This window comes from Pleurodeles waltl, chromosome 7, assembly GCF_031143425.1.
Source record: "Pleurodeles waltl isolate 20211129_DDA chromosome 7, aPleWal1.hap1.20221129, whole genome shotgun sequence".
Taxonomy (NCBI): Eukaryota; Metazoa; Chordata; class Amphibia; order Caudata; family Salamandridae; genus Pleurodeles; species Pleurodeles waltl.
Genome location: NC_090446.1, coordinates 394,296,024 through 394,322,028, shown reverse-complemented (window position 1 = coordinate 394,322,028; position 26,005 = coordinate 394,296,024). Strand labels below are relative to the sequence as shown.

Below are 26,005 nucleotides of genomic sequence, written 5' to 3'. Positions count from 1 at the left end.
ATATAAATGTAAAAAAATGGCAGCACGCAAGTAATCTGTTATTTATTTAAGAATTAAAACCAAGAATATGAAAATTCTCAATAACGGTGTCGGGAAATGTCCAACCACCGTCTTACCGCCTGGAACAATGATCACCAATGAAGAATGAGGGCAGAAGACTGGAAGATCCAAATAGGCTGCCGGGACAGGAGCTCAGGAAGAAGCTGCTGCTCTGCACCAGGACCTCTGAATAGTGAGCACTGGGAGTTGGGCTGACTCTCTTTTATAGAGTCTTGGCCCAGCCCAGAACCACGCCCAGGCATGTTTCAGGGAAAGTCTCTGGAAGGCCCTGGAAAGGGGCCACACCCTAGCACACTCTGAAAACCTGCAGTAATACATTGCAAAGGAACAGTATTTGTAAACATATTAAAAATAAGTTTTCAGGATTGAACTCTGCAATGCAAAAGGTTAAACCACAACATATCAGCACAATGCATAAATTATGTTGTTTTGAGAGTGCTGGGTTTTTGCATTTTTGTCGCCAATAAAGCGCGTACTGCTCTGGTGTTGACAGTACTCCCCTCTCCCAGACGCGCGCTAGGGCCTGGTTTGCTTGGATTAAGACGATGAAAGCGTATCACAAGTACTGGAGCATGAACATCAGATGCGGAAACCCATGAGTTACTTTCAGGACCATAACCTTTCCATGAGATTAAGTACCATAGATTACGCCCTCTCAGTTTAGAATCCAACACTTTCTTGACTTCGTATTCTACTTCCCCTTGTACTAGAACACGAGCTGGATGAGGGTGGACCTTTTAGACTGCCTTTTTCAAGAGGGAAGTGTGGAACACTGGATGAATCTGTAAAGATCCGGGCAATTGTAGTTTATAGGTCACCGGAATGATTTGCTGAAGGACAGTATAAGGACCTTTGAATTTGGGGTTAAACATGTGCTTCTTCTTGAAGTCTATGTGGGTCATTCCGACCCTGGCGGTAGACTACCGCCAGGGCCGGGGACCGCGGATTCACCGCCAACAGGCTGGCGGTGCATCCATGGGCATTCTGACCGCGGCGGTACAGCCGCGGTCAGAAACGGGAAACCGGCGGTGTCCCGCCGGTTTCCCGCCGCCCTAGGGAATCCTCCATGGCGGCGCTGCAGGCAGCGCCGCCATGGGGATTCCGACCCCCTTACCCCCCTTACCCCCCTTGACCGCCAGAACCTGGCTGGCGGTAACAGGTGTCGTGGGGCCCCTGGGGGCCCCTGCAGTGCCCATGCCAATGGCATGGGCACTGCAGGGGCCCCCTAACAGGGCCCCACCAAGATTTTCAGTGTCTGCCAAGCAGACACTGAAAATCGCGACGGGTGCAACTGCACCCGTCGCACCCCTTCCACTCCGCCGGCTCCATTCGGAGCCGGCATCCTCATGGAAGGGGGTTTCCCGCTGGGCTGGCGGGCGGCCTTCTGGCGGTCGCCCGCCAGCCCAGCGGGAAACTCAGAATTACTGCGGCGGTCTTTTGACCGCGCAGCGGTATTCTGACGGCGGGACTTTGGCGGGCGGCCTCCGCCGCCCGCCAAATTCAGAATGACCGCCTATATGTTTTGTGGAAAGCCACACTTTGTCACCTGGTTGACATTGCGGTCCCTCACAATGTTTCTTGTCATAATGCCTTTTATATTTTTGTTTGGCTTTTTCTAAATGCTGTTGAATCAGTTTCTGGGTTTGATGTAAATGCTGAATGGTTTCTGACACAGCTGGAGTAAGAGAACTTTCTTGAGGAATTGTGATGGGCAAGGTGTCAGGATGATAGCCAAATAAACCAAAAAAGGGTGTAACGCCAATAGAAGCGTGGAATGAGTTATTGTAAGCTAACTCAGCTAACCAGAGCATAGATGTCCAAGAATGAAGTGCCTTTTCAGTGTACACACGTAGGTATTGTTTCAAAGTCTTATTTAGTCTCTCGGTTTGACCATCTGTTTGAGGATGGTGACTAGTAGATAGCGTAGATGTCACTTGGAGTGTTTTACACCATGTCTTCCAGAAATTGGAGGAAAATTGTGACCCCCGATCAGAGAGGATAACCTTTGGCAGTCCATGATAAAGAACCACTCTGTTCAGTAAAATAGTTGCGATTGCACTAGAAGTGGGCAATTTTTTACAGGCAATGAAATGTCCTTATTTCGTGAGACTATCTACTACCACCAGAATTACTGAATGCTGTTGAACCACTGGCAGACCGGTAATAAAGTCTAAAGAAATGTGCTCCCATGGACGACTTGGGGTTGGAAGTGGATGTAACAACCCTTTTGGTTTTGAATGACTTGTTTTAATGCGAGCACAAACTTCACAGTTGTTTACCATTGCTTTTACATCTTTTGTTAGGATAGGCCACCAAAAATATTGTTGGATCAGTTCAAGAGTTTTAGGAGTACCTGGGTTACCTGCTGTAGGTATAACATTCAACCAATGAAACACTATCTTGCGAAGTTTGGTAGTGGGTACGAACAAACGAGCGTCATGAAAGGGTAAACCTTGCTTGATTTACCTTTTGCGATCTGCTTGGGCCCATGATTGAAATTTTTCAACAGTGAAAGAGTTGTGAATTTCTTCAAAGAAATCTTCAGTTTTTATGATACATAGAACCTCTTCAGGAGCAATGATAGCTCTGGAGGCTTGAAATGCAGGCAAAGTGGTAGACTCTTGACAGGACAAGGCGTCAGCCTTGCGATTATCTTTACCAGGCCGGAAGGTTACTACAAAATCAAATTCGGCAAACAAAAGCATCCAGCGTAATTGCCGAGGGGTCAAAAGTCTGGCGGAACTCATGAATTGAAGATTACGATGATCAGTATATACTGTAACAGTGTATTTGGCACTCAACAAATGATGTCTCCATTCTTTAAAGGCGCCAGGAATCGTCAGAAGCTCTTTTTCAGCAATGACATAGTTCTGTTCGGCTTCGTTCAACTTCCGAGACATATAAGCTACAGGATGAAGTTGACCAGTGTCTTTATTTCGTTGTGATAAGACAGCTCCTATTGCTACATCTGAAGCATCAGCTTCCACTATGAAAGGTTGATTCGCATCAGGATGAGTTAAGACTGGGGCAGTGGAGAAAGCTTTCTTCAAAGTCGAGAAGGCTTGATCAGCTTCTGGGGACTATACAAACTTTTCTTTCTTTCTTCGTAGCTTAGTGATTGGAGCCACTGTCTGGGAGAAATGATTTATGAACCTCTGGTAAAAATTTGCAAACCCCAGGAAACATTGTACATCACGATCAGTCTTTGGGGTGGGCCAATCAGATACGGCTTTTGCTTTCTTTTCTGCCATCACCATACCTTGGGGGGTAAGAATAACTCCTAAAAACTCAACGGTGGTAACATGAAACTCACAGTTAGTTTGCAATATAAATGGTGTTTTCGAAGGGCTGCAAGAATTTTCTTAACATGTTGGACATGTTCGTTTTCATTGTCTGAGTAGATCAAAATTTCATCGATGTAAACTATGGCAAATATGTCGAGGTACTCTCTAAGAACGTCATTCAAGAAAAATGTAAATGCTGCTGGAGCATTACACAGACCAAAAGGCATGACGGTGCATTCAAAAAGGCCATATCTTGTCTTGAACGCTGTTTTCCATTCGTCACCCTCTCTCATTCTGACCAAATGATAAGCACCTCGAAGGTCAAGCTTCGTGTAGATTTTTGCTCTCTTTACTTGTTCCAATAAGACCGGAATTAGGGGTAAAGGATATTTATTCTTGATGGTGACTTTGTTTAAACCCCTATAGTCAATGCAAGTTTGAAGTTCTCCATTAGCGTTTGGAAAAAAAACAAAGGCGAAGCTGCAGGAGACTTAGAGGGGCGAATAAAGCCATTCTCCAAAAATTGATCTAGGTATTTTCGTAAATGTTGATTTTCATGTTCTGACAGGGCATATACACGACAGTTGGGAAGTATCGCACCTGGGGCTAGATCAAGTTGACAGTCATAAGATCTATGAGGAGGTAGAGTCTCTGCTCCTTTCTCATCAAATACATCTTTGTAAGATGAATACTGTTTGGGCAGCTGAATTTCTTTCTCCGCTGCAGTAGCTATGTAAGAGTTGCAAACTTTTGGTACTTTAATCTTTTGGAGACATTGTTCGTTACATAGTGCAGATGAGAACACGATTTTTCATTCTGCCCAATTGATCTCCGGATTGTGATGAGTTAACCATGACAAGCCGAGGATAATCCCATATTGGCGAGCATGGATCACGTCTAGGATGATTTTCTCTTCATCTTTCTTTCTTTGAATGTTATCTTCACACATCATCGACAAGGGGATAGTCTGAAGAGTTACCGGACCTCCAGTCAAGAGTTTTCCATCGACTGCCTGGATGATTTCTGGGGTCTTCTTTTCAATACATGGGATCCCCCATGCACAAACCAATTGGACATCAACAAAATTCCCAGTAGCCCCAGAATCGACTAGAGCTTTTTTTAAAAGATCTTTTTCTTGACCTGAACTCTTATTTCCAATTTAAGATGTCTAGATTGTGAAGGGTCCACGGTAACACCCAAGAGCAACCCTTCTCTGGATCTCAGGTGTTTTAGTTTTCCAACTCGACTGGTGCATTGGCTGCGACCTTCTGAACTGGACCTTGCTTGTTCTTTGGTTTGATTGGACAATCTTTGGCAAAATGACCTTTTCGCCCACAGTAAAGACATTGTCCATTTTTTCTGCGTAGGTCCTTTTCATCTTTGGTCAAAGGTCTTCTGATGGTTCCAATTTCCATTGGTTCCGGCGTTCTTTCTTTCGGAGTTCTTGAGTCTCTGTTATCATGAACGCGCCATGAATATTTTTCAATCTTTTTGCACGTTCCTTTACGTTCTGCTAAACGATGATCAAGTCTCAAGACAAGATTTATTAATTCTTGACAGTCTGTAGGTTGTGGATCGATTTGCGCTAAGATATCTTTTAATTCCTCTTTGAGTCCCTTGTAAAACAAGACCGCTTGTTTTTCTTCAGGCCCGGATGTCTTGGCAACCAGCTGGTTAAAGTTAGCTAAATACGACACTAGGTCTTGATTTCCTTGGCGTAAATCTAATAATTCACGATCTGCTGCCTGTGTTACAGTTCTACGATCAAAAACTCTCTCAAATTCACGAACAAAATTTCTCCAGTTATACAACAAGGGACAATTTTTACGCACAAGAGGAATTGCCCAAGTAGCTGCATCCTCAATCAGATATGATAACAAGAAAGCTACTTTGGACTGGGCATCGGGAAAAGTATTTGGTCTGCAGGTGAAGAGTAGTTCCACTTGAACCAGGAAAGATTTAGCTTTCAAAGGGTCACCTGAGAAACGTTCTGGGGAGCTAAAGGAATTGCAGAAGGAACATTTAAGGAAATCGGATTACTTCCAGAAGCCTGAGAAGAAGTACCTGGCCATGACACACCTGTGGGACTTTGTTCCTTCTTCTCTACCTTATCTTGCAACTGACTCACTCTCTCTGCTAAGCTAGTTATCAATTCTTTGGATGATACCACCTCTGCTTGGAGCTGGGTGATAGCCTTGACTAACTCGTCTAGCGTGGCCATGCTGAGAACATACACAAGCCAGGAGGATAATAATTTGTGGGCTCACTATTCTGTCAGAGTCACCCGATCCTCGGGGTCTGTGCACGTTCCCAACACGTCCACCACTGAACAGCTCCAAGACTCTGATAGATAAATCACAGAGACTGAGAGAGTTCAAGAGGGGAAGAGGGGATTAGGAAGGGAACAGCTGGGAAGGAGACCTGTAATAAGAAAAAGGTTAGAACACACAATATGAAAATTATATTTCCTGAAATCAATACTAAACTATGATTCTAAGCCTATTCAGTCTGAAAACATGAACAATCTAAGAGTTAAGTTTAAAATGACTAAGTTTCAAGATGGCCGGATACCTGTAGGGGAATCAAGATGAATTAAATGAAAACTTTCTTATTCAAGTACTTTCCTTTACATGAGAATCGGAAAAAACATTCTGACAAAATTTTAAACCAGTCATATAAACCCTTTTGAGACTGTATACTAGGACCATACAATATTGCATCTAGAAACTCTGGCCTTCTTTGTACTCCTAAAATGTTTCAACACAAATTGCGAATATTGCAGATATATATGTATAAATATATATATATATAGTAAACACCATAAAAGGATTGTGCACCATGAATAACACAATATGGACTCAGGAAACAAATCACATAACTTGTCAACTCGAATAATACATAATAAATATCTTAGATTAGTGGCATACAATAAACAACATGAATTAAACTTGTGGAGAGAATTGTGCGTCTTGCCAATTCGAGTGTTACCATGTAATATACCAAGAAATGGTAACATGCAATGAATATCAAAGTCAAATCCTCATTAATCGAATCGCGCGTCTTGCCGATTCGTAAAACACAATATAAATGTCAAGGAATAACAGCTCACAATAAATAACACGATCAAAGTACAATGAAACAAATCACGCTTCTTTTGCCGATTCTTAAGCCACCACAGAAATGTCAAGAAATGGCAGCGGGTAATGAATAACGAAGTCAAACCTTTATGGAATAAATCGCGCGTCCTGCCTATTTGCACACTACCATATAAATGTCAAAAAATGGCAGTGCGCAAGTAATCTGTTATTCATTTAAGAATTAAAACCAAGAATATGAAAATTCTCAATAACGGTGTCGGGAAATGTCCAACCACCGTCTTACCGCCTGGAACAATGATCACCAATGAAGAATGAGGGCAGAAGACTGGAAGATCCAAATAGGCCGCCGGGACAGGAGCTCAGGAAGAAGCTGCTGCTCTGCACCGGGACCTCTGAATAGTGAGCACTGGGAGTTGGGCTGACTCTCTTTTATAGAGTCTTGGCCCAGCCCAGAACCACGCTCAGGCATGTTGCAGGGAAAGTCTCTGGAAGGCTACACTCTGAAAACCTGCAGCAATACATTGTAAAGGAACAGTATTTGTAAACATATTAAAAATAAGTTTTCAGGATTGAACTCTGCAATGCAAAAAGTTAAACCACAACATATCAGCACAATGCATAAATTACGTTGTTTTGAGAGTGCTGGGTTTTTGCATTTTTGTCGCCAATAGAGCGCATACTGCTCTGTTGTTGGCATAGAGTCTGTCAGATCCCTCCTCTTGTAGGCCTCCTGGTACATCGCCAGCAGACGATCAGCAAAGAAGCCCGCCTTCGTCTGATATAGCTCAGCATGCAGCTCAGTAGGGAGCCCATCTCCTCCCGGTGCCTTAGAAGTTTTCAATATGCGGATAGGTGCCACAATTTCTTCCTTACTGCTGCATGGACTCCCTGCAGATACTCTGCAAAGACTTCTGTGACTTCCTATAGGGAACGCATCTCCCTACACGTGCATCACACACCATAATCACTGATGTCCTCATTATGAAGAAGCATAGCTAACAGCCTACCAGCCCTTTCTCCCTCCCCGTACAGGCACTTTCTATAGTTAGTGTGTACAAACTTATCCAGCCTAACCCAAGTCTCCAGAAACTCTCTTTTGGATTCCTTCCTGTTAGAAATTGGGTCTCTAGTTGGCAGAGGTATGTACACTGCCCAAGTAAGGACCACAATCAGGTTAAATCAGATACGTACTTTAAAATAACCTTGGGCTGGGGAGATAAAAAGTAGGAGTTCTCCAAAGGCCCTCAAAAGAACTCAAAGAGAAAGGGTCTGGTTCTCAACCCCAATCTGGCCACAGAAGCAAAACTAGCCTGACAAAAGCTAGCAAGCCCTTGAAGTCACTCTAAGTTCAGCGGGATGGGTCTAGTCCTTGTCTTCAGCAGGGCAGAAATCAGCAGGCAGCAGGGTAGCTCAGTAAAGCAGAGAAGCAGTTCCTTGGAGCAGTCAGTCCAGTCAAAGTTATAATCCCTACAGCACAGCAGTCTTTGCTCCAGCAGAGTTTTTCCCAAGTCCAAAAGTTTACTGAGTTGGTATGGTCAGAGACCCAGTACTTATACCCAAACGTGTAGTTGAAGTGGGGATGACTTCCTAGCCTTGGCTCCAGACTACCAGCACAGGGTAATCAACCTTGTGTGTGGTGAGTGGTACTTCTCTATTGAGGTGTTAGTGCTAGCTCCCCTCCCCCATCCAACCCAGAAACGCCCATCAGAATACAGATGAATGAGGATGAGTCCTTTGTCACCCCCACCCTTCCTCTGTTTGTGGCTGTCTAGAGGGAATGCACAAAGTGTAGCTGTCATCTAGCCCAGACGTGCATTAGGGACAGGCTGCAAGGCACACAAAGCAGTAAGAGCAGAGAAAGCTCACTTTCTAAAAATGGCATTTGTAAAATAGTAATTTTAAATGCGACTTTATCAGTAAAGATTTATCATTACCATTCAACTGGTATGAAACATGACCAAGGTACTACATTCTGATCAGGAGTTAAAACTTTAACATATATTAAGGAATTCCCAAAGCTGGCCTTTGAGAGGATTAGGCCTCACAGCAGTGAAAAATAACTTTGGGAGTTTTTTACTACCAGGACATGCCAAACGTAAAAGTACATGTTTTCCTGCCCTTTACTTACATAGCACCCTGCCCTATGGGCTACTCTGGGTTTACTTTAGGGGTGGCATTTTTTTAATAAAAGGGGAATTAAGGCTTGGCAAGAGGTTTTCAATGCCAAGTCGAAGTGGCAGCGAAACTGCACACACAGTTTCTGCAGTGGCAGGCCTGAGACAGGCTTGAAAGGCTACTTGTGTGGGTGGCACAATCAGTGCTGCAGGCCCACTAGTAGCATTTAGCTTGATATATGGTATACGACTTTGCAACAGCCTTACAAAGAAATCAAATATGCTAATTGTGGATATAGCAATGTTACCATGTTTAGGGGAGAAGCACTTGCACTTTAGCACTGGTCAGCAGTGGTAAAGTGCTCAGAGTACTATGGCCAACAAAAAGATACATCAAAAACTGGAGGTAAAAGGCAAAAAGTCTGAGGGAAGACCAACCTAAGGCTGTCAGGTCTAATACATGTCCTCCCAGCTGGGAGAGCTACCCAACCACTAAGGAGTTCTCATCAGTAAGGTGGAAAAACCTAGATGGACCATCAGCACTGGTGTGGCCTACCCAAGTCTGTGTTCCACCCTGAAGTCCATAACCTGTAGGGAGGTGAACCACCTCAACAATTTTGTATTTTCAACCCTCATTTGCATTAGCCACCTGAGGGGCCTTTGATCAGTCTGAATCAGGAGGTGAGTGCTAAACAGGTTGTCCTCAACTTCTTCAGGGCCCAAACGACAGCAAAAGCATATCTCTTTATATCACTCCACTTCTATTCCCGGGAAAGTAACCTCCTAGAGATGAATGCTACAGGTTGGTCTAGGCCTCAGTCATTGAGCTGTGATAAAACTGCCCCATGCTATGCTCTAAGGCATCTGTTCAAAAGATAAACTCCTTGGAGAAGTCAGGGGCCTTGAGCACAGGTACTGTGAACATAGCCTGCTTCAGGTAGTCAGATGTTTTTTTCCAGGCCTCTATCCAAATCACATTTCTGTGCTGCTTCTTATCTATATCCCTTAAAAACCTCCTATAGTACCCAGTGAGACCCAAAAATGGTCTGCTCTCAGTCTGGGTAGTGGTAGTAAATATGTTTATTTGGCCACTTTTGACCATAAAACATCACATAAAAACATTATAAGAAATCCAAATTCCATTGCAATATGACAAAGTAAATCACTACATCAATAAAAATAAGAAACAGTAAAATACATTAAAATTAAGTAAGACTACATTCAGCTACCTTAACTATCCTTCATAAAGTGCTAGTGTAAACAAAATTACATACTGTAAATAAAAATTCAGTTACTCTGTGAGTGGGTTCATGCACATAAAGCATCTGCGGGTAGTACTCCATAGACATTTACACATTACTTAGGAGTTTGACCCTTATGCGCCAGGCCTGCAATAGGTACCTTAATACTGAAAACAAAACCACCCACTCTGTGTTTTCGGATTGTAATATGTGCATCGCCTTTGTGAGACACATCAGAGACCATACGGGGCCTAGCCTAGTCCCTTAGCATGATACATCTCAAGGACTAGGGATATAGGACGGAAATTAGACTTGTTCAACTTCCTCCTAGATGCAGAATCAACATGCTGTAGGGACAATTGACTTTTCAATATTTTGGGGGGGGGGTCCACGATAAGTTACAGACCAGTCTCACACCTAAGTAATCAAATTCCTTAACCTGTTCCAGGTTGGTGGATCCCAGTCTTACTTTCCCCCTAAAGGTCTTGTGCAGCCGGAATACCATGAACATGGTTTTGGAAACATTGATTTCCAAGCAAAACCTGGAACATGAATCTGAAAATTAATGTAGGATACTCTGCAATCCCATAGGTGTTTTGGAGGTTAAGAGAGTATCATCTGCAAATAGGAGGGCTACAACTCGCTCACCTTGGGTAATCCCCTCTGCACTCAAACAGGGTATTAATTAGGTAATTTATATAGCATGTAAACAGAGTTGGGGCTATGGCACACTCCTGTCTCACCCCCCTTGATATGGTTACATGACCTGTTAGCTTCCCTTCCTTGCCCTATCTTACTCGTACGTAATTCTTGCTATGTAGGTGTATGAGCACGGACAGAAGTTCTAATGGCATCCCCATCTCCCTCTGTGTAGACCATAGGTTTTCCCTTGGTATTACATCAAAGGCTGATTTTAAATCCAAGAACACCACATAGAGGTGCCCTTTATTAATAACAGTTTTCCACAAGATCAGTAGAAACCAAAGTACCTGGACCGTGGTGCTCGTGGACACCCTGAATCCAGCTTGTAGATAGGATAACATTTGCTTATCATCCATCCAAGATAGTACTTTCTTCAATAATTGTTTACAGAAACATTTTGTGATCAATCAGACTTATAGGGCGATAATTAGCAGGATCACACCTGTCCCCTTTTTTGTAGATTGGGATTATTTCCACCCCCCCTCCAGGTCTCAGGTATCTCTGCCTCTTTAGCTATGGAGTTCGACATTATATTTAGTAAATATCACCATACAATTGGTTAGGAGAAACAGAAATCTGCAAGTATCCTAGCTAATCTTGGTGCTTAGTCCTTTTTCATAGACCTAATGGCTGCTAGTGTTTCTGCCAGGGTAAATGTAACTGTAGGAACAGTATCCCCAATATTATGGTCATGCATCTTCACTTTTCCAATACTATTACCTTCTACTGTCTCTGTGGAGGAATAAACGCTGGTAAAATGCTGCTCCCAAGTGCGAGGTTCGATGTAAAAATCATCCTCACTTACAATGAAGGGTACCCCTCTGGCAAGCAAGTGCCAGAAGGATCTAGTGTCTTTCAGTCTGGCTGCACTAACCAGTTGTCTCCAGAAGGAGTACTCCTATTTCTTGGCTAGGGCCTGCTCCTTTTTTATACATCTTCCTTCTTTGAATTATGGCAGGTCTACACTCACTCGTGATAGCACACAGCAGGTTTTGTTTGACTAATTTGAAGTTGCTAACAAACTACTCCAGTCCCTTTGTTCTTATACTCTGCACCTTGATGATTCTAAAAAAAAGTACTCCCTGATAGATGCAAAAAGGTCATTAAATGTATTCATGATAGTCTCTATTGGATTTTCAGATTTTCCAAGTATCTTTAAGGTTACAATGAACTTTGAAAATGTACAAGCAAGTATGCCCTAGTCAGACGCTACAGAAGGCCACTTTATTCTGCTACCAGTATTAGTGGACACAGTTGGAGGACCACATATGCTAGGTCTTGGGATTTCACTCACAAAGAAGGGATCTTTCATCTCTAATTCTAGGGCATTATGGTCGCTGTCTGACCTATCAACAATTGTCATATCTTGCACAATAAGCCATAGATTTAAATCAGGTAATATATGATCAATTCTGCTCCCAGAATTGGCCCTTTTATATGTATAGCTTGCTTTTCTATCTGAGTTTATATGTCCATTACAAGTACAAACACCTTGAGCTAACGCTAGGGATGCAATCCCGAGTTCCACCCTCAAATATTTCTGTAATGGGGGATTTAATAACTTAGGTACATCCCTCTCCTCATCTTCTGTTTGCATGAGACTCTGGATGAACTCCAAGGGTTCAAATTTTGTATTTAAATCCCCGGCTAGAATAAGGTGGCTCACTCCATTAGTAGTCTCCAAGCGTTCCTCTACAGCTTTCAAAGTTTTAGATTCCTGATGTGGGCTAGAAAATTGATTATAAATATTCAGGAGTCTCACTGCAAAGGACCCTTCATACTGTTTATGTGAAGGGCAAGAATACCTTTGGGGTTAGAGCTTAACCATTTTATCTGACAGGCTAGTGACATTTTGACCACTATCTTGAGGCTGCCTGATGGCCATCCCATCAAGGAGCGTACCACCTCTTTTCTAAAGTTTACATATACAGTCCTGAGTATAGGTTGAAGTGCCCACATCTCTTGTCCAACACTAATGTGCAAATTATTGATGTACATTCTCCACTCAGGGTCAACAACTTTAGATCTTAATCCTGCTACATTCCAGCAAAGCAGTTTAAATTGTAAACTATTCCCTGCCTGCTGTGCAGGAGTTGCAATTGAAGATGTTCCTCCCGTTGTGTTATTATCTCCTCCCTATTAGTCATCCTCATTTGCCTTTGATTATTTTAAAGTTTCATCATTGTACAATACTTCCAATACTTCCATCACAATCTGCGTGGGATTAGGCTGTACATCCACCCTCCCAGTTGTAGGACCACCTACAGTTAACATATGTGTTTGTGCTGCGTAATCTTGGTGTAAGGGAGCGGATTGATGCATTACTAGTAACAGAGACCTAGATCTCTTCTCCAGTCCGTCATTTCCCTCACAGCCTTCATCTAGTTGCCTTTTACTATGCACTAATGGAGCCGTTGTTAACCCTCTCAATTTTTGCAGCCAATATGGTTTCATTGGGCGTGCATATACTGCGTTTGGGATCCTATGTATTAGGGGAAGGGGGAGCTAAGTTTTAATTGTATAAATGAGCCCTTTGGAGGGGAGGTTCGCTGATCAAGATTAACTAGCCCAAAAGCATTATCCTCTTTGCTCATATCAATAGCTATGTAATCATACTTCCAGACCTCCCAGTGCAGCATGTCACCCCTGACCTTATTAAAGAGAAACAGTGCCTGATATTCCTAATCCAATGGATAACTTTGTTTTTTAGTGATTCCCTATCTTCACTTGTTCCTTCAGGTAAACTGGGGACATTAATCATATATATTCTTCTAGCTGAATTCCTAGGTATACTATTCCTAGGGGGGTGAATGCCTGTATTTGATCACTGAGATCCTAACTCCCATTGCAGTTCCTGTTCCTGCCTGTCTACAAACCCATTTAACAGGTGTTGGAATATAATACTTGCAGCCTCTGGATTCCCTCTTACCACTAGTCGAGCCTTTTGCAGAGAGTTAAGCATGTTTGCATAATACTCAGGGACTTTACCATGTTGATTGCCTCCCGTAGATGATGTCTGTGGTGGTATTCATCTCAGACAAACTTCTTTATTGGACACTTGTCACCTTGCCAGTTCACACTTGCCTCTCTATCCCCACAACCCTTATACCTAGGCTCACCCAAATCCCTATTCCAGGTTTCCTCTTTTGCAAACCTTAACTCCGTTTCTAAACTGTACACTTTCTCTACCAAAAGGGAAACCTGTTGTTTCAAATTTAGCATTTTACCCCTAATTTGAGGTATTAGTTCTCTAATGTTGTTAAAACTTCCACCCTTCTTGCGGTCTTTCAGCATAATGGATGCTGACATTTCGTGAGCTACGTTATCAGGTTGGTCCACAATCCCGGCCCTGGCCAAGGGTATAAAGCGGTTAGAACATGGTATCTCAGAAATAACTGTACCATTTTCACCACCATTTTGGGCCTCATGACTCCCCTGCTCCCCAGAGGCTATTTCATCAGACTGGGCACTCTTTCGGTCAGACTCTTGATCCAATGTATCTTTCTGTGTCCCTTTGTTTGGGGTTTCTGGAATGTTTAGTGCCTTAGACTTATGGCCCTTTTAAAATATTCCAGCATTCTTTGGGCCAGTTTGGGTTTTGGAGGGCACCCAGGCAATGATAGTTTCAGTCTTGGCCTGGAGGGGCTGCACCGTACCCCTGCCCACCAAGTGTCCCAAGTACACCACAGATCCCTGCCCTATCTGGCACTTACTAGCCTTGATAGTCAGGTCTCCCTGTGTGAGAGTCTGTGATCTTACCCATTATGCCACAGGTGACTGCTTACTGTAGTATTTGTATGGAGAGACCATTGCAATGACTATGTCTCTCTCTTCCATTCACTATGGGATAGAAGAGAGAGAGAGAGACAGGACCGACAGGGGGAGCATCAAGGCCCTGTGGTGCGAACCAGCTCCCCACATCCTGTGGGAGCCGGCATTGCTCCCACAAGCAGGGAGCTGCTTTAAATAGCTTGTGGGAGCAATGTTTTCATCTGTTTCTCTGCACGCATATTAGTTTGCAGGAAAACAGATAAAAACTGCTTTCTGACAGCGAGAACTGTTTGACAGTTCCCACTGTCAGAAAGCAGACTTTGTTTACTTTTGCTTGGTTGGAGCTCTCAGCTCCCACCAAGCAAAAGTAAACAGCTAAGTCCCAGGAGTAGGCACCCTGGAACATAGGAGGAGCTGGCCCTGGAGGGTGGTGGTCCCCAGGGCCATCATTGGCTCCTCGAGGGGGGCTGCACTGCCCCCCCAACTTTAATAGCCCAGGGGAAGTGGTAGTCGCCAGGGCTTGGGGATCCAAAATGGACCTCTATGTGTTTTAACCCCTTAGCTGCTGAGCCTTTTCTCTCCCAGGGCTGAGCCCTTTTTTGGCTATTTGGGGTAGTTTGCGCTTAGGCCTTCATAACTTTTTGTCCATATAAGTTATTCACGCCAGGGATTCTAAAGGTACCCAGAGTTTGTGGGTTCCCCTGGAGGAGACCAAGAAATTAGCCAAATTACAGCTAAAATTTAGTTTTTTCCAGAAAAATTGGAAAAAGGGCTGCAGAAGAAAGCATGTGGTTTTTCCCCTGAAAATGTCATCAACAAAAGGTTTGCAGTGGTAAAATCACCATCTTCCCAGCCTTCAGGGACAGGCAGACTTGAATCAGAAAACCACATCAGGGTCAAGAGTGATTTGCATATGGCTGGGTCCAAACTGGAATGGCATAGTAAGCAAAAACACTGATGGATTAAACCCAGATCTGTGAGTGGGAGTGGATGTTTGATTTGTTCTGCATTCTGTCCATCAACTGTTCTTTTTGCTCTTGGTTGATGTAGCATGTGGTTTTAATTGCTTCCATTCTAGTTTAGGGTTTAAGCCATGTGACAGAACTTGTGAGGCACTCCTTCGCCTTAATTATTGGAAAACATTCTGTTTCTTTTATAGAAAGGTACCAATCAGATAGTTTTCGAATACAGAATCCGCCATTCTCGAAAGCCACTGAGACACTGTCTTTAATTTTGTTTACAGATTGTTGGGTACCTTGATTATCAGCCTTCAGCACATCACAAACGCAGGACGACTGATCCTCAGAGAAGCTCTGGTTGACAAAAATCACAGTATTACTGGGGTGAGTTATCTTTCAGGTTTAAAAAGCTCATTCAGGTTACTGCTTTTACTTTTAAGAGACATGCGCAGCCAGGATGTACATTTTGGCAATGCTACCGCCTGTGTGAAATATTTCACGTATTTGCGGAATGTAGTTTCATTTTCTTACATAAATGTGTATGTATACAATTTATCTTATGATGATGCTATGTTACTCAGCTTCTGTTCATGCACTTTTATTTAGCACAGTCGGGAGACTGCACACGAGATGTTCACACTTTAATTCTGTTGAAGGCTGAACGAAGTTATCTTAGTTAGAATGATTGGCTGGAAAATACAAGCATTGGCAAAGTCAATAGGTTTCACCTACAAGAGGTATTGACTTTGTCAATGTTTGTTAGCTATGTTTTTCGCCATAGCAATTTTTGTTTTGCCTGTTGAGGTTGGCAACACGAAGGGCAGGAGCGAGGACATGTGGGGGCAACACAAACAAAGCAGGGTGTGGTAAAAAGCAATATTGCGCATCTAGTGGTGTCCGTGTCGTAGCACTTCTATATTAATTGCAAGGTGGGAGGCAACACAGTGGCTGGGTTGGGGAAGTCGACACGGACAAAAACACCATGACATGGCCAATGTTGTACAAATCATAGCTCGGTTTTTGTAATGGCAATTGAGGGAGACAACACGGACAACAGAGGGGGGGCTGGTGAAGGTCAATACTGACAAAGTAGAGTCAGCATTTAAAATGGAGGTTGAGCTGCTGTGGGTCAAAATGAACAATGGGAAGTCACCACGGACAATGCATGCAGGGCAGGTGGTGGGGATCTTCTGCTATAGGGTCAACACAGACAATGAAGAGATGGCATTTGAAGGGGCAATATGGTCAGTAGAGGGGAAAGGCAGTGGAGGGGCAACATATACAATGGAGGGGGGAAGGTGGGGGCACCATAGCAATGGAGTTTAGATGGGGGTGGGGCAGCACGGACAATGGAAGAGGGATGGTTGGAGGGCAACACCTATAAAGGACGGTCAACATGGAAAATGGAGGTTGGGCTGATGTGGGGCAAAACGGACAAGGGAGGTAGGGTGGGTAGTCACCACTACGTATGGAGGGAGAGTGGGGTGGAGTGTGTGCTTTGTGGGCAACATAGGACATGAAGGAGTTAGTTTGGAAGGGCAACACTGACAACAGAGGGAGAGCCAGTGGAGGGGCAACATAGAAAACAGGGGGGATGAGTGGGAGTTAACATAGACAATGGAGGGAGCTGGATGGGGTCAATAGAGGGGGCAGGTGTGGGGAACAGACACAACCATGAGATCAACATGGGCAATGATGGGAAAGCGGGTCGGGAGTCAACAGAGATAACTGAGGGTGGTTGGAAGGCACTGTGTGCAGTTCGCTTCTCAGACAAAATCAGACTCAGCAACTAAAAATATTGATGGCAATTAAAAAAAACTGAAAATTAACTATGACTAAGGTATCCTTCAATTTATTTATAAAACAAAAAAAGAATGTCACAATTGTCACAATACTGCAGGCTCATGAAAACGACTGAAAGAAGGACTCTTGAGGAAAAGGGTCTGTGCAAAGTATCAATAACGAGCACAGCAAACAAGGTTTGAGAAAGCAAATAATGTTCGAAGGCAGGTTTGAAAACGAAATAGACGAAGGAGATTGTCTCCATGCTGAGGTGATGGCATCATACTAAGGGCCATATTTACAAGAAAATGACGCATCACTAGTGAAGCGCCACTTTTCTTGCAGCCCTCTTGCGTCCCCTAACGCCACCATGGTATTGCCGTATTTACAATATGGCACACCATGGCACATGTTAGGGGCAATAGCATCATGTTTTTAATGCTATTGTAACGCTATACTGGATTAGCATAAAAAAAATTACGCTAATCCAGTATGGTGTTAAGAGGCCCATTGAAATCAATGGGAGCCTCATTTTAACACCTGCTTTAAGCAGACGTTAAAAATGCCGATAGAAATAGCACAATGGAATCTTGTAGATTTCATTGGGCCATTTTCAACTACCCTCTAACGAGGGCATACCCCCGTTGCATACATCATGCATATATTATGCATGATGTGGCGCAAAAGGTTTACAAGGCAAATCTAGTTTGTGCCATCTTGTAATTATGGCGCTATGGTAGCGGCCTGTTAGCGTCACATTTGCGGCAACATTTTTGCCACCAATGTGGCGTTAAGGGGCGCAAGGGCTTGTAAATCTGGCCCTAAATGTCTATACTGTACTAAAGCCACACTCACAAGTCTACCCAAATACCAGTTTACGGCAATAAAAGGGTATGCTCTGGTATTTTTCACAACCCACTCGCATGCAGACCTCTAAGCCTTCTTCACAATGGTTCACAATTGGTGTGATTGTGAGTTTTTAATGAAAAACATTGTGCTCCGGGTAAAATGTAATGTGACAATCGTAGCACTCACAATTAGAAATGTATTGATGTATGTATATACATATACGTTACACCTGTGCAATGAACGCATACTGGGCAACTAGATCACCTTTAACCTGCGAAAAACGAATTAAAAGAAAGTGCATGACTGCAACCAATTCGATCCTCTGAGGCCTTCTAGGGCTGGTGGACTGAAAAGTAAACAAGCCTCCAGTCAAAACAGATTAAAACTTCTTTAACTTCTTTCGAATAATTACAACATGTTTTTTTTAACCAAATAGAGGAGAAGTGAACAACTGGGAATTGAGGTCCACATGTATTTCCTAAGGGAAACCGAGAAGGATGGTGCTGTGAAATGCCATTAAGATGGAGTTCCTTGCTGCTGGTATGTGAAGCAGCACTAATCGTTTGTTTAAAGGAAAGGAAAGATGAAAATCTTCAGTTTAGAAAAAAACGTGGCATCTGACTAATGGTTCCACAACTTTAGTCTCTACAGTGATTTCAATCCTTTGTAAAGTCCTAAAGTAAAGCTCACATTTCTTCTTTTATGGAGCTACCTGTCAGTTATGCCGTCTCCAACCCTGTATTAGGGGACGGATAAGATGTCTTCTGCTGCTTGAAGCATCAGAGGTGATATCACAAGAAGGAAAAGAATGCAGCCCTGCTGCCGGGCCTTAAAGACAGCGAGCTCAGTAAGCCTGCTGTTCATGAAGGAGACAGATACTAGTAGTAAAACAGGGATTCACATCCTAGGACAGCACTTCAACAGCCCTTGTAAGTAGTGTTTTTTTGTAACATCTTTTTATTCGATTTTCTCTAAGGCACGACAATGAAGGGATAGGGGAGGGGAAAAGGGCGCACAACACATTGCAAATGTAAACTGTATAAAGGCTGGACTGTAACACATTTGAAGGTTCAATTAACCGCATTATATTGCCGAAGATTAATCTGTGTGCGTAACAATTCAACTATGCTTCATGAGAACATCGTGTGTGTACCGCTTATAACGAGGGCTGCAGTACATACATGTGGGCCTCGGATTGCCAGGGTGAATGCTGGTGGGGGTAGGGGAAAGGGAGTGGGCATGCAAAAGCGGTGGCCTAACTAGTTTGAGTTCGGTGTGTGTAACATGGGACCAAGGATTGTCAAAGGGTGAGATGTAGCATGTTGTCAAGATTTCAGGAGGGACGCACAACCTGGAGTGTACTCTAGTTGAGGGAAAAGGGGGAGAGAGGAAGGGTGGATCAACGTGTGAGAAAAGCAGGGTGTATCTGAGTGTCTGACCGTGGGTGTCTACTGTGGAGTCACAGTTGTGGTAAGACCCAAATGACGAGCCTCAAGGTGGTAAGCAGTAATTGTGTATCTTTTGTAGGAAGTCACTTAACAAAGTGGTCCACTGTGGAGAAATGAAGCCTTTTCGGAGGCCACAAGCTTCCTCTCTATGATGGCCCTCCTCCTCGGCTGCTCCACGTTTGCGAAAGGCACCATGCCAGGCCTCAATCGGTGGCGGAATGGGGGAGCGCCAGTGAATTGGGGGCGCTTAGCAAGGGGAGGGTCAGTGCCTCAAATCAGGTGTGTACTCTGACGCTTTCTGTGCTGGAAGACACCAAGAGTGCACGCTTCCCAGGTCCGCAGGTTTGTGAGCTCCGTTACCTCGTCTAGTGTTGTATAAATTGAGTCCCAATAGTTCTGTAGTGCAGTGCAAGGCCATAAGATATGTTTATGATCTGCATCCTGATTGGGGTAGCGTGGGCAGGTTATGTGTGTGTCTGGATAGTATCAGTTCAGTTGCATGGGGGTAAGATATCCCCTATGTAGGACATTAAATGTAATGTTCTTGAAACATGAGTTCCTGGAAACCTGCCTTGGGTTAATTAGCGCCTGCTGCCTTTACTTATCATGTATGGACCTCCTGGAGTTCTCCTTCCATGTGTGTTGCACCGTAGTAAGGGGGACATCCAAGAGACTGTGGACGGCTTTATAGAGCCATGTAATTAAATGTCAGCCAGCACCCATTGTCAATAGAGCCTGTTGGATGGACAGGATTTTGTGGGTCCAGTGAGCCCCACAAGGCGTTACAGGTGTTGCAAAGCTGGGAATGCATCAGGGACTGACCAACGTGGAGATTATAGTCAGCAGTGAGCTGGTCAAAGGCAAGATGAGGGTGAAGATCGCCAGTCATAAGTATGAAGCAGGACGTCCAGGGCGCCAGTTCCGTGGATGAGTAGAAATCTAGGAAGCAGGGGAGGCCCACTAAGGGAAGTTTGGGCGCGTAAGGGGGTTTACTGCAGGAGAGGTGGTGAATCCTCTACATGCAGGTGCGCTTACTGCCACCTGGAGGAACCTGGTGAAGGGGGGCGACATACCAGGAAGGAGAAGGCAGTGCATAGTCACAGTATTGTGCATACTCCGAGTGTCACAGGTCTCTCCCACGTAGCACCCCGTCGTCCAATGGGAAAGCCACTGTAGCTGCAAAGCAAAGAAGTATGCCACGAAAGAGGGGGCATCTAGACCGCCATCGGCAACTGCAACTTCTGCAGGGCTACACTGTGCCTATTAAGACTCCAAATGAGTGTGGAGAGGAGGGTATGTAGTTCAGCAAATAAAGAACAGGTGGACACTACAGGAAGGTTGGCAAAGTATTAGAGTAGTCTGGGTAAAACAATAATTTTGGTTAGTGCTATCTTGCTAATTAGCGCAAGGGGAAGAGATTGCCAAAACGTCATTTGAGAGTGAATGCCTGCAAGGGCAGTACGCAGATTCCCCTCATAGAGATCCATATGCGTATGATACAGTTGAATCCCCAGATATCGGATTGCCTCCAAACACCAGGTGAGCTGCATTGTACCCAGAGAGACGGCATGCATTGCTTGGCCAGGACTTAGGGGATAAATAGCTGACTTGGACCAGTTCACTCGCAAACCGGAAACAGCTGTGTAGTCGGTTAATGTATCATGAATGGTGCTAAGGCTCACCTCTATGTTTTGGAGATAGAGGAACAAGTCATCTACATACATGGAGACGGCATGTATGCGGTTCTCCAATGTGATACCCCACGTTTGCCCCTCCCTTCGGAGCCTGATAGCTAGTGGCTCCATCACCAAGCCGAACAATAGTGGGGAGAATGGGCAGCACTGTCGGGTACCACAACGGACTGGAAAGGGGGGCTGGACAAGTGGGCCAAGACGGGCTTGGACATTGGACTCTGGCAAAGTAACCAAGTATAAACGAGTAGGTTTCTTCCAGTTCCCATTAGGTTGAGCACCTGGAAGAGATAATCCTAGGAAAGTGTATCAAACGCTTTCTCCAGATCTGGTATAAGACAGGCGGCTTCTGGAAATAAACTTGCAGCCCTATTCTGCATCTGGGAGAGACAGCGGTTGTTTTTGCAATATACTGCACCCTGTCAAGAAGCCATTTTGATCTATATGTACTAGGATTGGCACCACTTTGTGAACAGCTGATGGCCAGGATCTTTCCCTGTATTTTGTCACTTGCACCCAGGATGGCAGTGAGTCAGTAGGATTCTAGTCATGTGGGGTCCTCGTCCGGTTTAAGAAGTAACACCAACAAGGACACCTGTAAGAAGCCGGGTAGTTCATCGCTCTCCAGGGCCGCCTGGTACATTGCCACGGGTTTGGATGCAAATACTGAAGAAAATTTAACATAATATTCCAGGGGAAGGCCATCAAGACCTGGTGTCTTATTATTGGCTAGTTCTCTAATGGCCTGGGTAACCTCCTGTAAAGTGAACAGGGTATCTATGGCCTCCTGAATCTGTTGGGGTATAAGTGGAAGCTGAACATCCAATAGAAAATACAACAAAGCAGTCGGAGTAACATTCAGGGATGATTAATGTACCACAGAATAATGGGAATAGAAATCCTTTAAGATCTTGCCTTGGAAACGTAGCAGGGCTTCTGAATGAGAACAGAGCTCTGTGATGGGAGCACTGGCCATGTCCTGTTGGACTAGCCAGGCTAACAGATGCTCGGCATTGTCACCCTATCTATGAACCCTGGCTGCACAGACTGTGAAATTAAAGCGCCAGAGGCGTTTGAGCAGGGCGGTGGAGTGAGTTTTTGCCACTAATTGAAAGGGAGTTATCTTGGTGTTTCGGTCTGCTCTGTTCTCTAGGTCAGCAAGCTGTGTCTCAGTGATTGCTATTTGCCTCTCCAGGGTGCGATGCACCCTAATGATTTCCTGCATGCATGCTCCTCGTATGACAACTTTAAATGCATCCCACTCAATGGACTTAGTGGAGTAGGTATCGCTCTTTTCAGCAACATATTGTTGTATTTGGGTCTCCTGAAATGTACAAAAGGCGGGATCTTCTAGGGACCTCTGGGGAACCACCATAACGGTGCCAAGGGACGCAGGGCAGCCACTGCAGAGCCACAACGTTGGGAGTCATGGTCAGAAATTAAACGGCCTAAGTAGTCAATGTCGTGCTAGAGAAATGAGTAAATGAGAGCAGAGAAAATGGTTGAAGTGGACATAAAGATTGTGTGGGGCAGAGTGAAAGGAGTAGAGGCTGTGTGCGGGTGCACTGTTCTCCACGCATCTGCCAAGGACCAGTGGTGAGCCCATGCATGGAGACTGGTGGTCTGCATGATTGGGGGGAACGCAGCAATAGTGGTGCGACCTATCCATGTCAGTTCCACTACACAATTGTAGTCACCACCCAGGATCCAGGGGGCATGTGTAGTGGAGGCCAGTTTTGTTAAAAGTGACTCCCAGAATTAACCCTGTTCTACATTGGGTGCAGAGATGCTACCTATGAGTATGGATGCCATTAAGTCAACCCTCCAGGAGGATATATCGACCCCCCTTATCAATCGTAACTCTGATATCTTGCAAGGGGACCTCGGGCAGAACCCATATCAATGAGCCACATTTGTAAGCAGAGTATGTAGTGGCATGAACAGTTCCTCGCTATCGCTTATGCAACCTGGCAAGTTCCTCAGTTGTGGTGTGGGATTCTTGGAGGATAACCGCATGTGTGCTGGTGCTTTGTATATGCATAGCCAGCATACCGCTACCTGGCTGTATGCATTCCCCGGACATTCAAGGTAAGAAAACTAATGTCAGTAGCTAGCATGTTGGAGAAAGTGTGACATCAGGCCAAGGGTGCGAGGTGGAAGAAAGGGAAATATGTGTTGTCGTCCCTGTAGTGCAAACATGACATGCTATGCCCTGAATGTCGTACTCACAGTGCTGATCTATCCAATCCCAGGCTTTCCTGTGGCTTTTCTGTGTAGAAGGTGGTAGTGCTGTTGGAAACAATTGCCGGCTGTGCTAGAAACAATGAGTAATGAACACTGTATAATGGCGAAGACAATGTTTAACTTCTAAGAAGGAGGTGTGTTGTTGCTGTACTGAGAAGATGTAATTAGGAACAGCATAATAGTTTTATCTTCAATACAGAAGGGGCCCGCTAGTCTGGCCGCTTGAAGAATAGAATCCCAGTCCCCGTAATGAAACAATTTGGCCAACATTGGACTAGGTGGTACTCTCGGAGGCGGCCACTGAGCCAAGACCCTTTGCGCCCTCTCCACGGAGTAGAAGGGCGTGAGATCCTCCATAGCTGTAAATGTTTTGAATCAGTCTTCCAATTATTTGACCGGGTCCTAACCCTCACCTCCCTCTGTAAGAGCCAGGATCCTAATGTTGCTTCTCAGAGAACGCACTTCCACATCCTCTACACACCTCTCCAGTTGGAGTATCCCAGCCTGCAGATCATAAATAGCTGTGTTGTGGTCCGTGACCTTGGGGTTATATAGCAGAAAGAGTCTTTTCTTTGTCCGTGAATTTGTCAACAAGTTTGTGATGTTGTTCCGGAGGAAACTCAGTTCACTAATTAGTAGTCCAAACCAGGCCTCCATCAACCTCCTAGAATGTTCAATAGCTGCTAAGATGTGATCCAACTTATCAGACATGGAGGAGTCTGTCGATGCCCCTGGCATCGGCATCTCAGGCACTGTGGGAGAAGGAGGCCCAGCTGCTGGAGAAGACACCTGAGCAGTGGGTCGCAGACAGCCCATGTTCACTGCCCAACGGTAGTAGATGTGCATAGGGGCCAGTGACAAGAGTGATAGGCGAAGATTTTGTCTCTGAGAGTCACCTCAGATGGCAAGGATTCCAAGCATAGAAGGCACCCAGGTGCCCAACTCCAGGCAGCAGCTCCACAATCCTCAGTTAAGCCGCCCGGGGAGAGCTTACCCCCTCAATGTGAACATTGCTCCACTTGCACAGTCTGATTGCCTGCTCAGTTTAGTGGGCCGAATGTGTTTAGGGTCGAGGAAAGCAGGTCACAAGGCTCTGGGCTAAGGTGGGCAGCTCTACCCGTTAGCCCCCTCCAGGGAACTGAAAGGCCCAGCAAAAGTCCGTTCCTGCTTCCAGTGACACAAGAGAGAGCCTGGGGTGAGCCCCGTGGGAGATAAGATGATAGTGCCTGAATTAGAGCGCTGGAGGCACAGCATATGAAAGTTCAGAAGAAGCCCCCTCATGTCCAAGTGGAAAGACTCACCAGCAATCGCACTGTCTGCCCCCTCGTGTCTTAGGACACCGTGTGTTGCAGTAGAGGGGCTGGTTCATGACCTCGAGTGGACCTGAAACCACAGTGGGCCCAGCTGGAAAGGTAGCATGAGAATGGTGCTGGAGGACACTACCTGGGAAGGTGCTCAGTAGAGCGGCCTGAAGCCCTAATGTGCAGTTCTTGACGCTGTGGGCCCATATCAGTGCAGCCGATAGTGTGGCCGGGGCCCCCTCTGTCCGGTGCCGGCAGTCACATTATCATAGCCAAGGCAGTCAGGTGATCAGGAGTTTCCTCAGTGCACTAAAGCGCCTGCAGGAGCGGGCCAGCCTCCACACAACTCACGACCCCTGCCTTCGCTGCAGCCCGGAGCTAGGGAGAGCAGAGGTCATTCCAACCCCGTGTTTGCTTCCTCACTTCAGAGGCATCCACATATGTCCTCCCACTTCAATCAGAGAGCCGCCAGGTGACCCTCTGTTGGCCTCCGGGGTTGTCTCAACCCCCACCCTTGGCATGTGAAGGAAGGAATAAGCCCATAACGGAGTGAACAAGAACACAATTGCACTCTTATGGAGTGCCTAACGAAAAAGAAAAGAAAGCAACAGAAGGGAGAGAGTAGCACACAAAGGAGACAACTTCGAAACGTTCAGTCTTGTGGAGGGCTTCAGGAAAAAGAGAACGAGAGTTCCTGAAAAGCTAGCAATAATGGAAGAAATTACGATTGCAGTCAGAGAAGTTGTAAAAAGGTTATGCTCCATGAGCAGGACAAAGACATCCTGGAAACAAATACAGGCAGCAAATAGAAAGAATACAACTATAAGTGACAAAACAAAAGGCATTGGTAAGCAATGGGCATTCCTAGGTCAGCTTTCAAAATGTCCCCAATATGGCTTTGCAACTGGAGGCTTTGACCTAAAAAAAACAGGCATGTGCCTGATTACTTTGGATCTGTGTCAATTACAAAAAATTACAGAAGAAAAAACATTTGATGGAGGAGTAAATAATAGCGTGTCTGATGATGGCTGTTAACAGAATTTGCATTGTAGGAGAACAGTTTTGGCAACGTACTAGGCATTTCATAGTGAATATAATGGGGCGGGGAGAGGCTAAAGTACAGTTCTGCCATCCTGATGAACTGATGAACGCCATTTGGACTTTAGGCAAAACAGGCCAGAAGTGTTCATTCTCATCAATCGCTGATTGCTCTTGGACTTATCGAAGTGCCGGTTAGCACTTTCACTAACTGCCTTGTCATAGAGTAAATATTTCTGGTTGAGTTAATCATAATAGTAAGACTGTACACATTCCTTTCTCATCTGCCATTGTCCAGAGTTCCACCCTGTTTTATTTTTAATATCTATAGACTGACTGGCTATGGTCGTTCAGAACCCTGGTTGTTGTGACAAATGTACAATGGCGACACTAAGCTGTGATGCAGCAAAAGGTGGAAGTTCA

General features: G+C 44.8%; 1 protein-coding gene across 2 annotated transcripts in view; it reads left to right on the top strand.

Moving 5' to 3' along the window:
* The window catches only part of LOC138304105 (fer-1-like protein 4), a 1,042,026-nt gene that overhangs the window by 237,212 nt on the left and 778,809 nt on the right, over positions 1–26,005 (top strand). For both annotated transcript variants that reach the window (XM_069243852.1, XM_069243853.1), the window contains one exon: positions 15,514–15,613. In XM_069243852.1, coding sequence (XP_069099953.1) covers positions 15,514–15,613 — 100 coding nt within the window. The remainder of the gene's footprint in view (positions 1–15,513; positions 15,614–26,005) is intronic.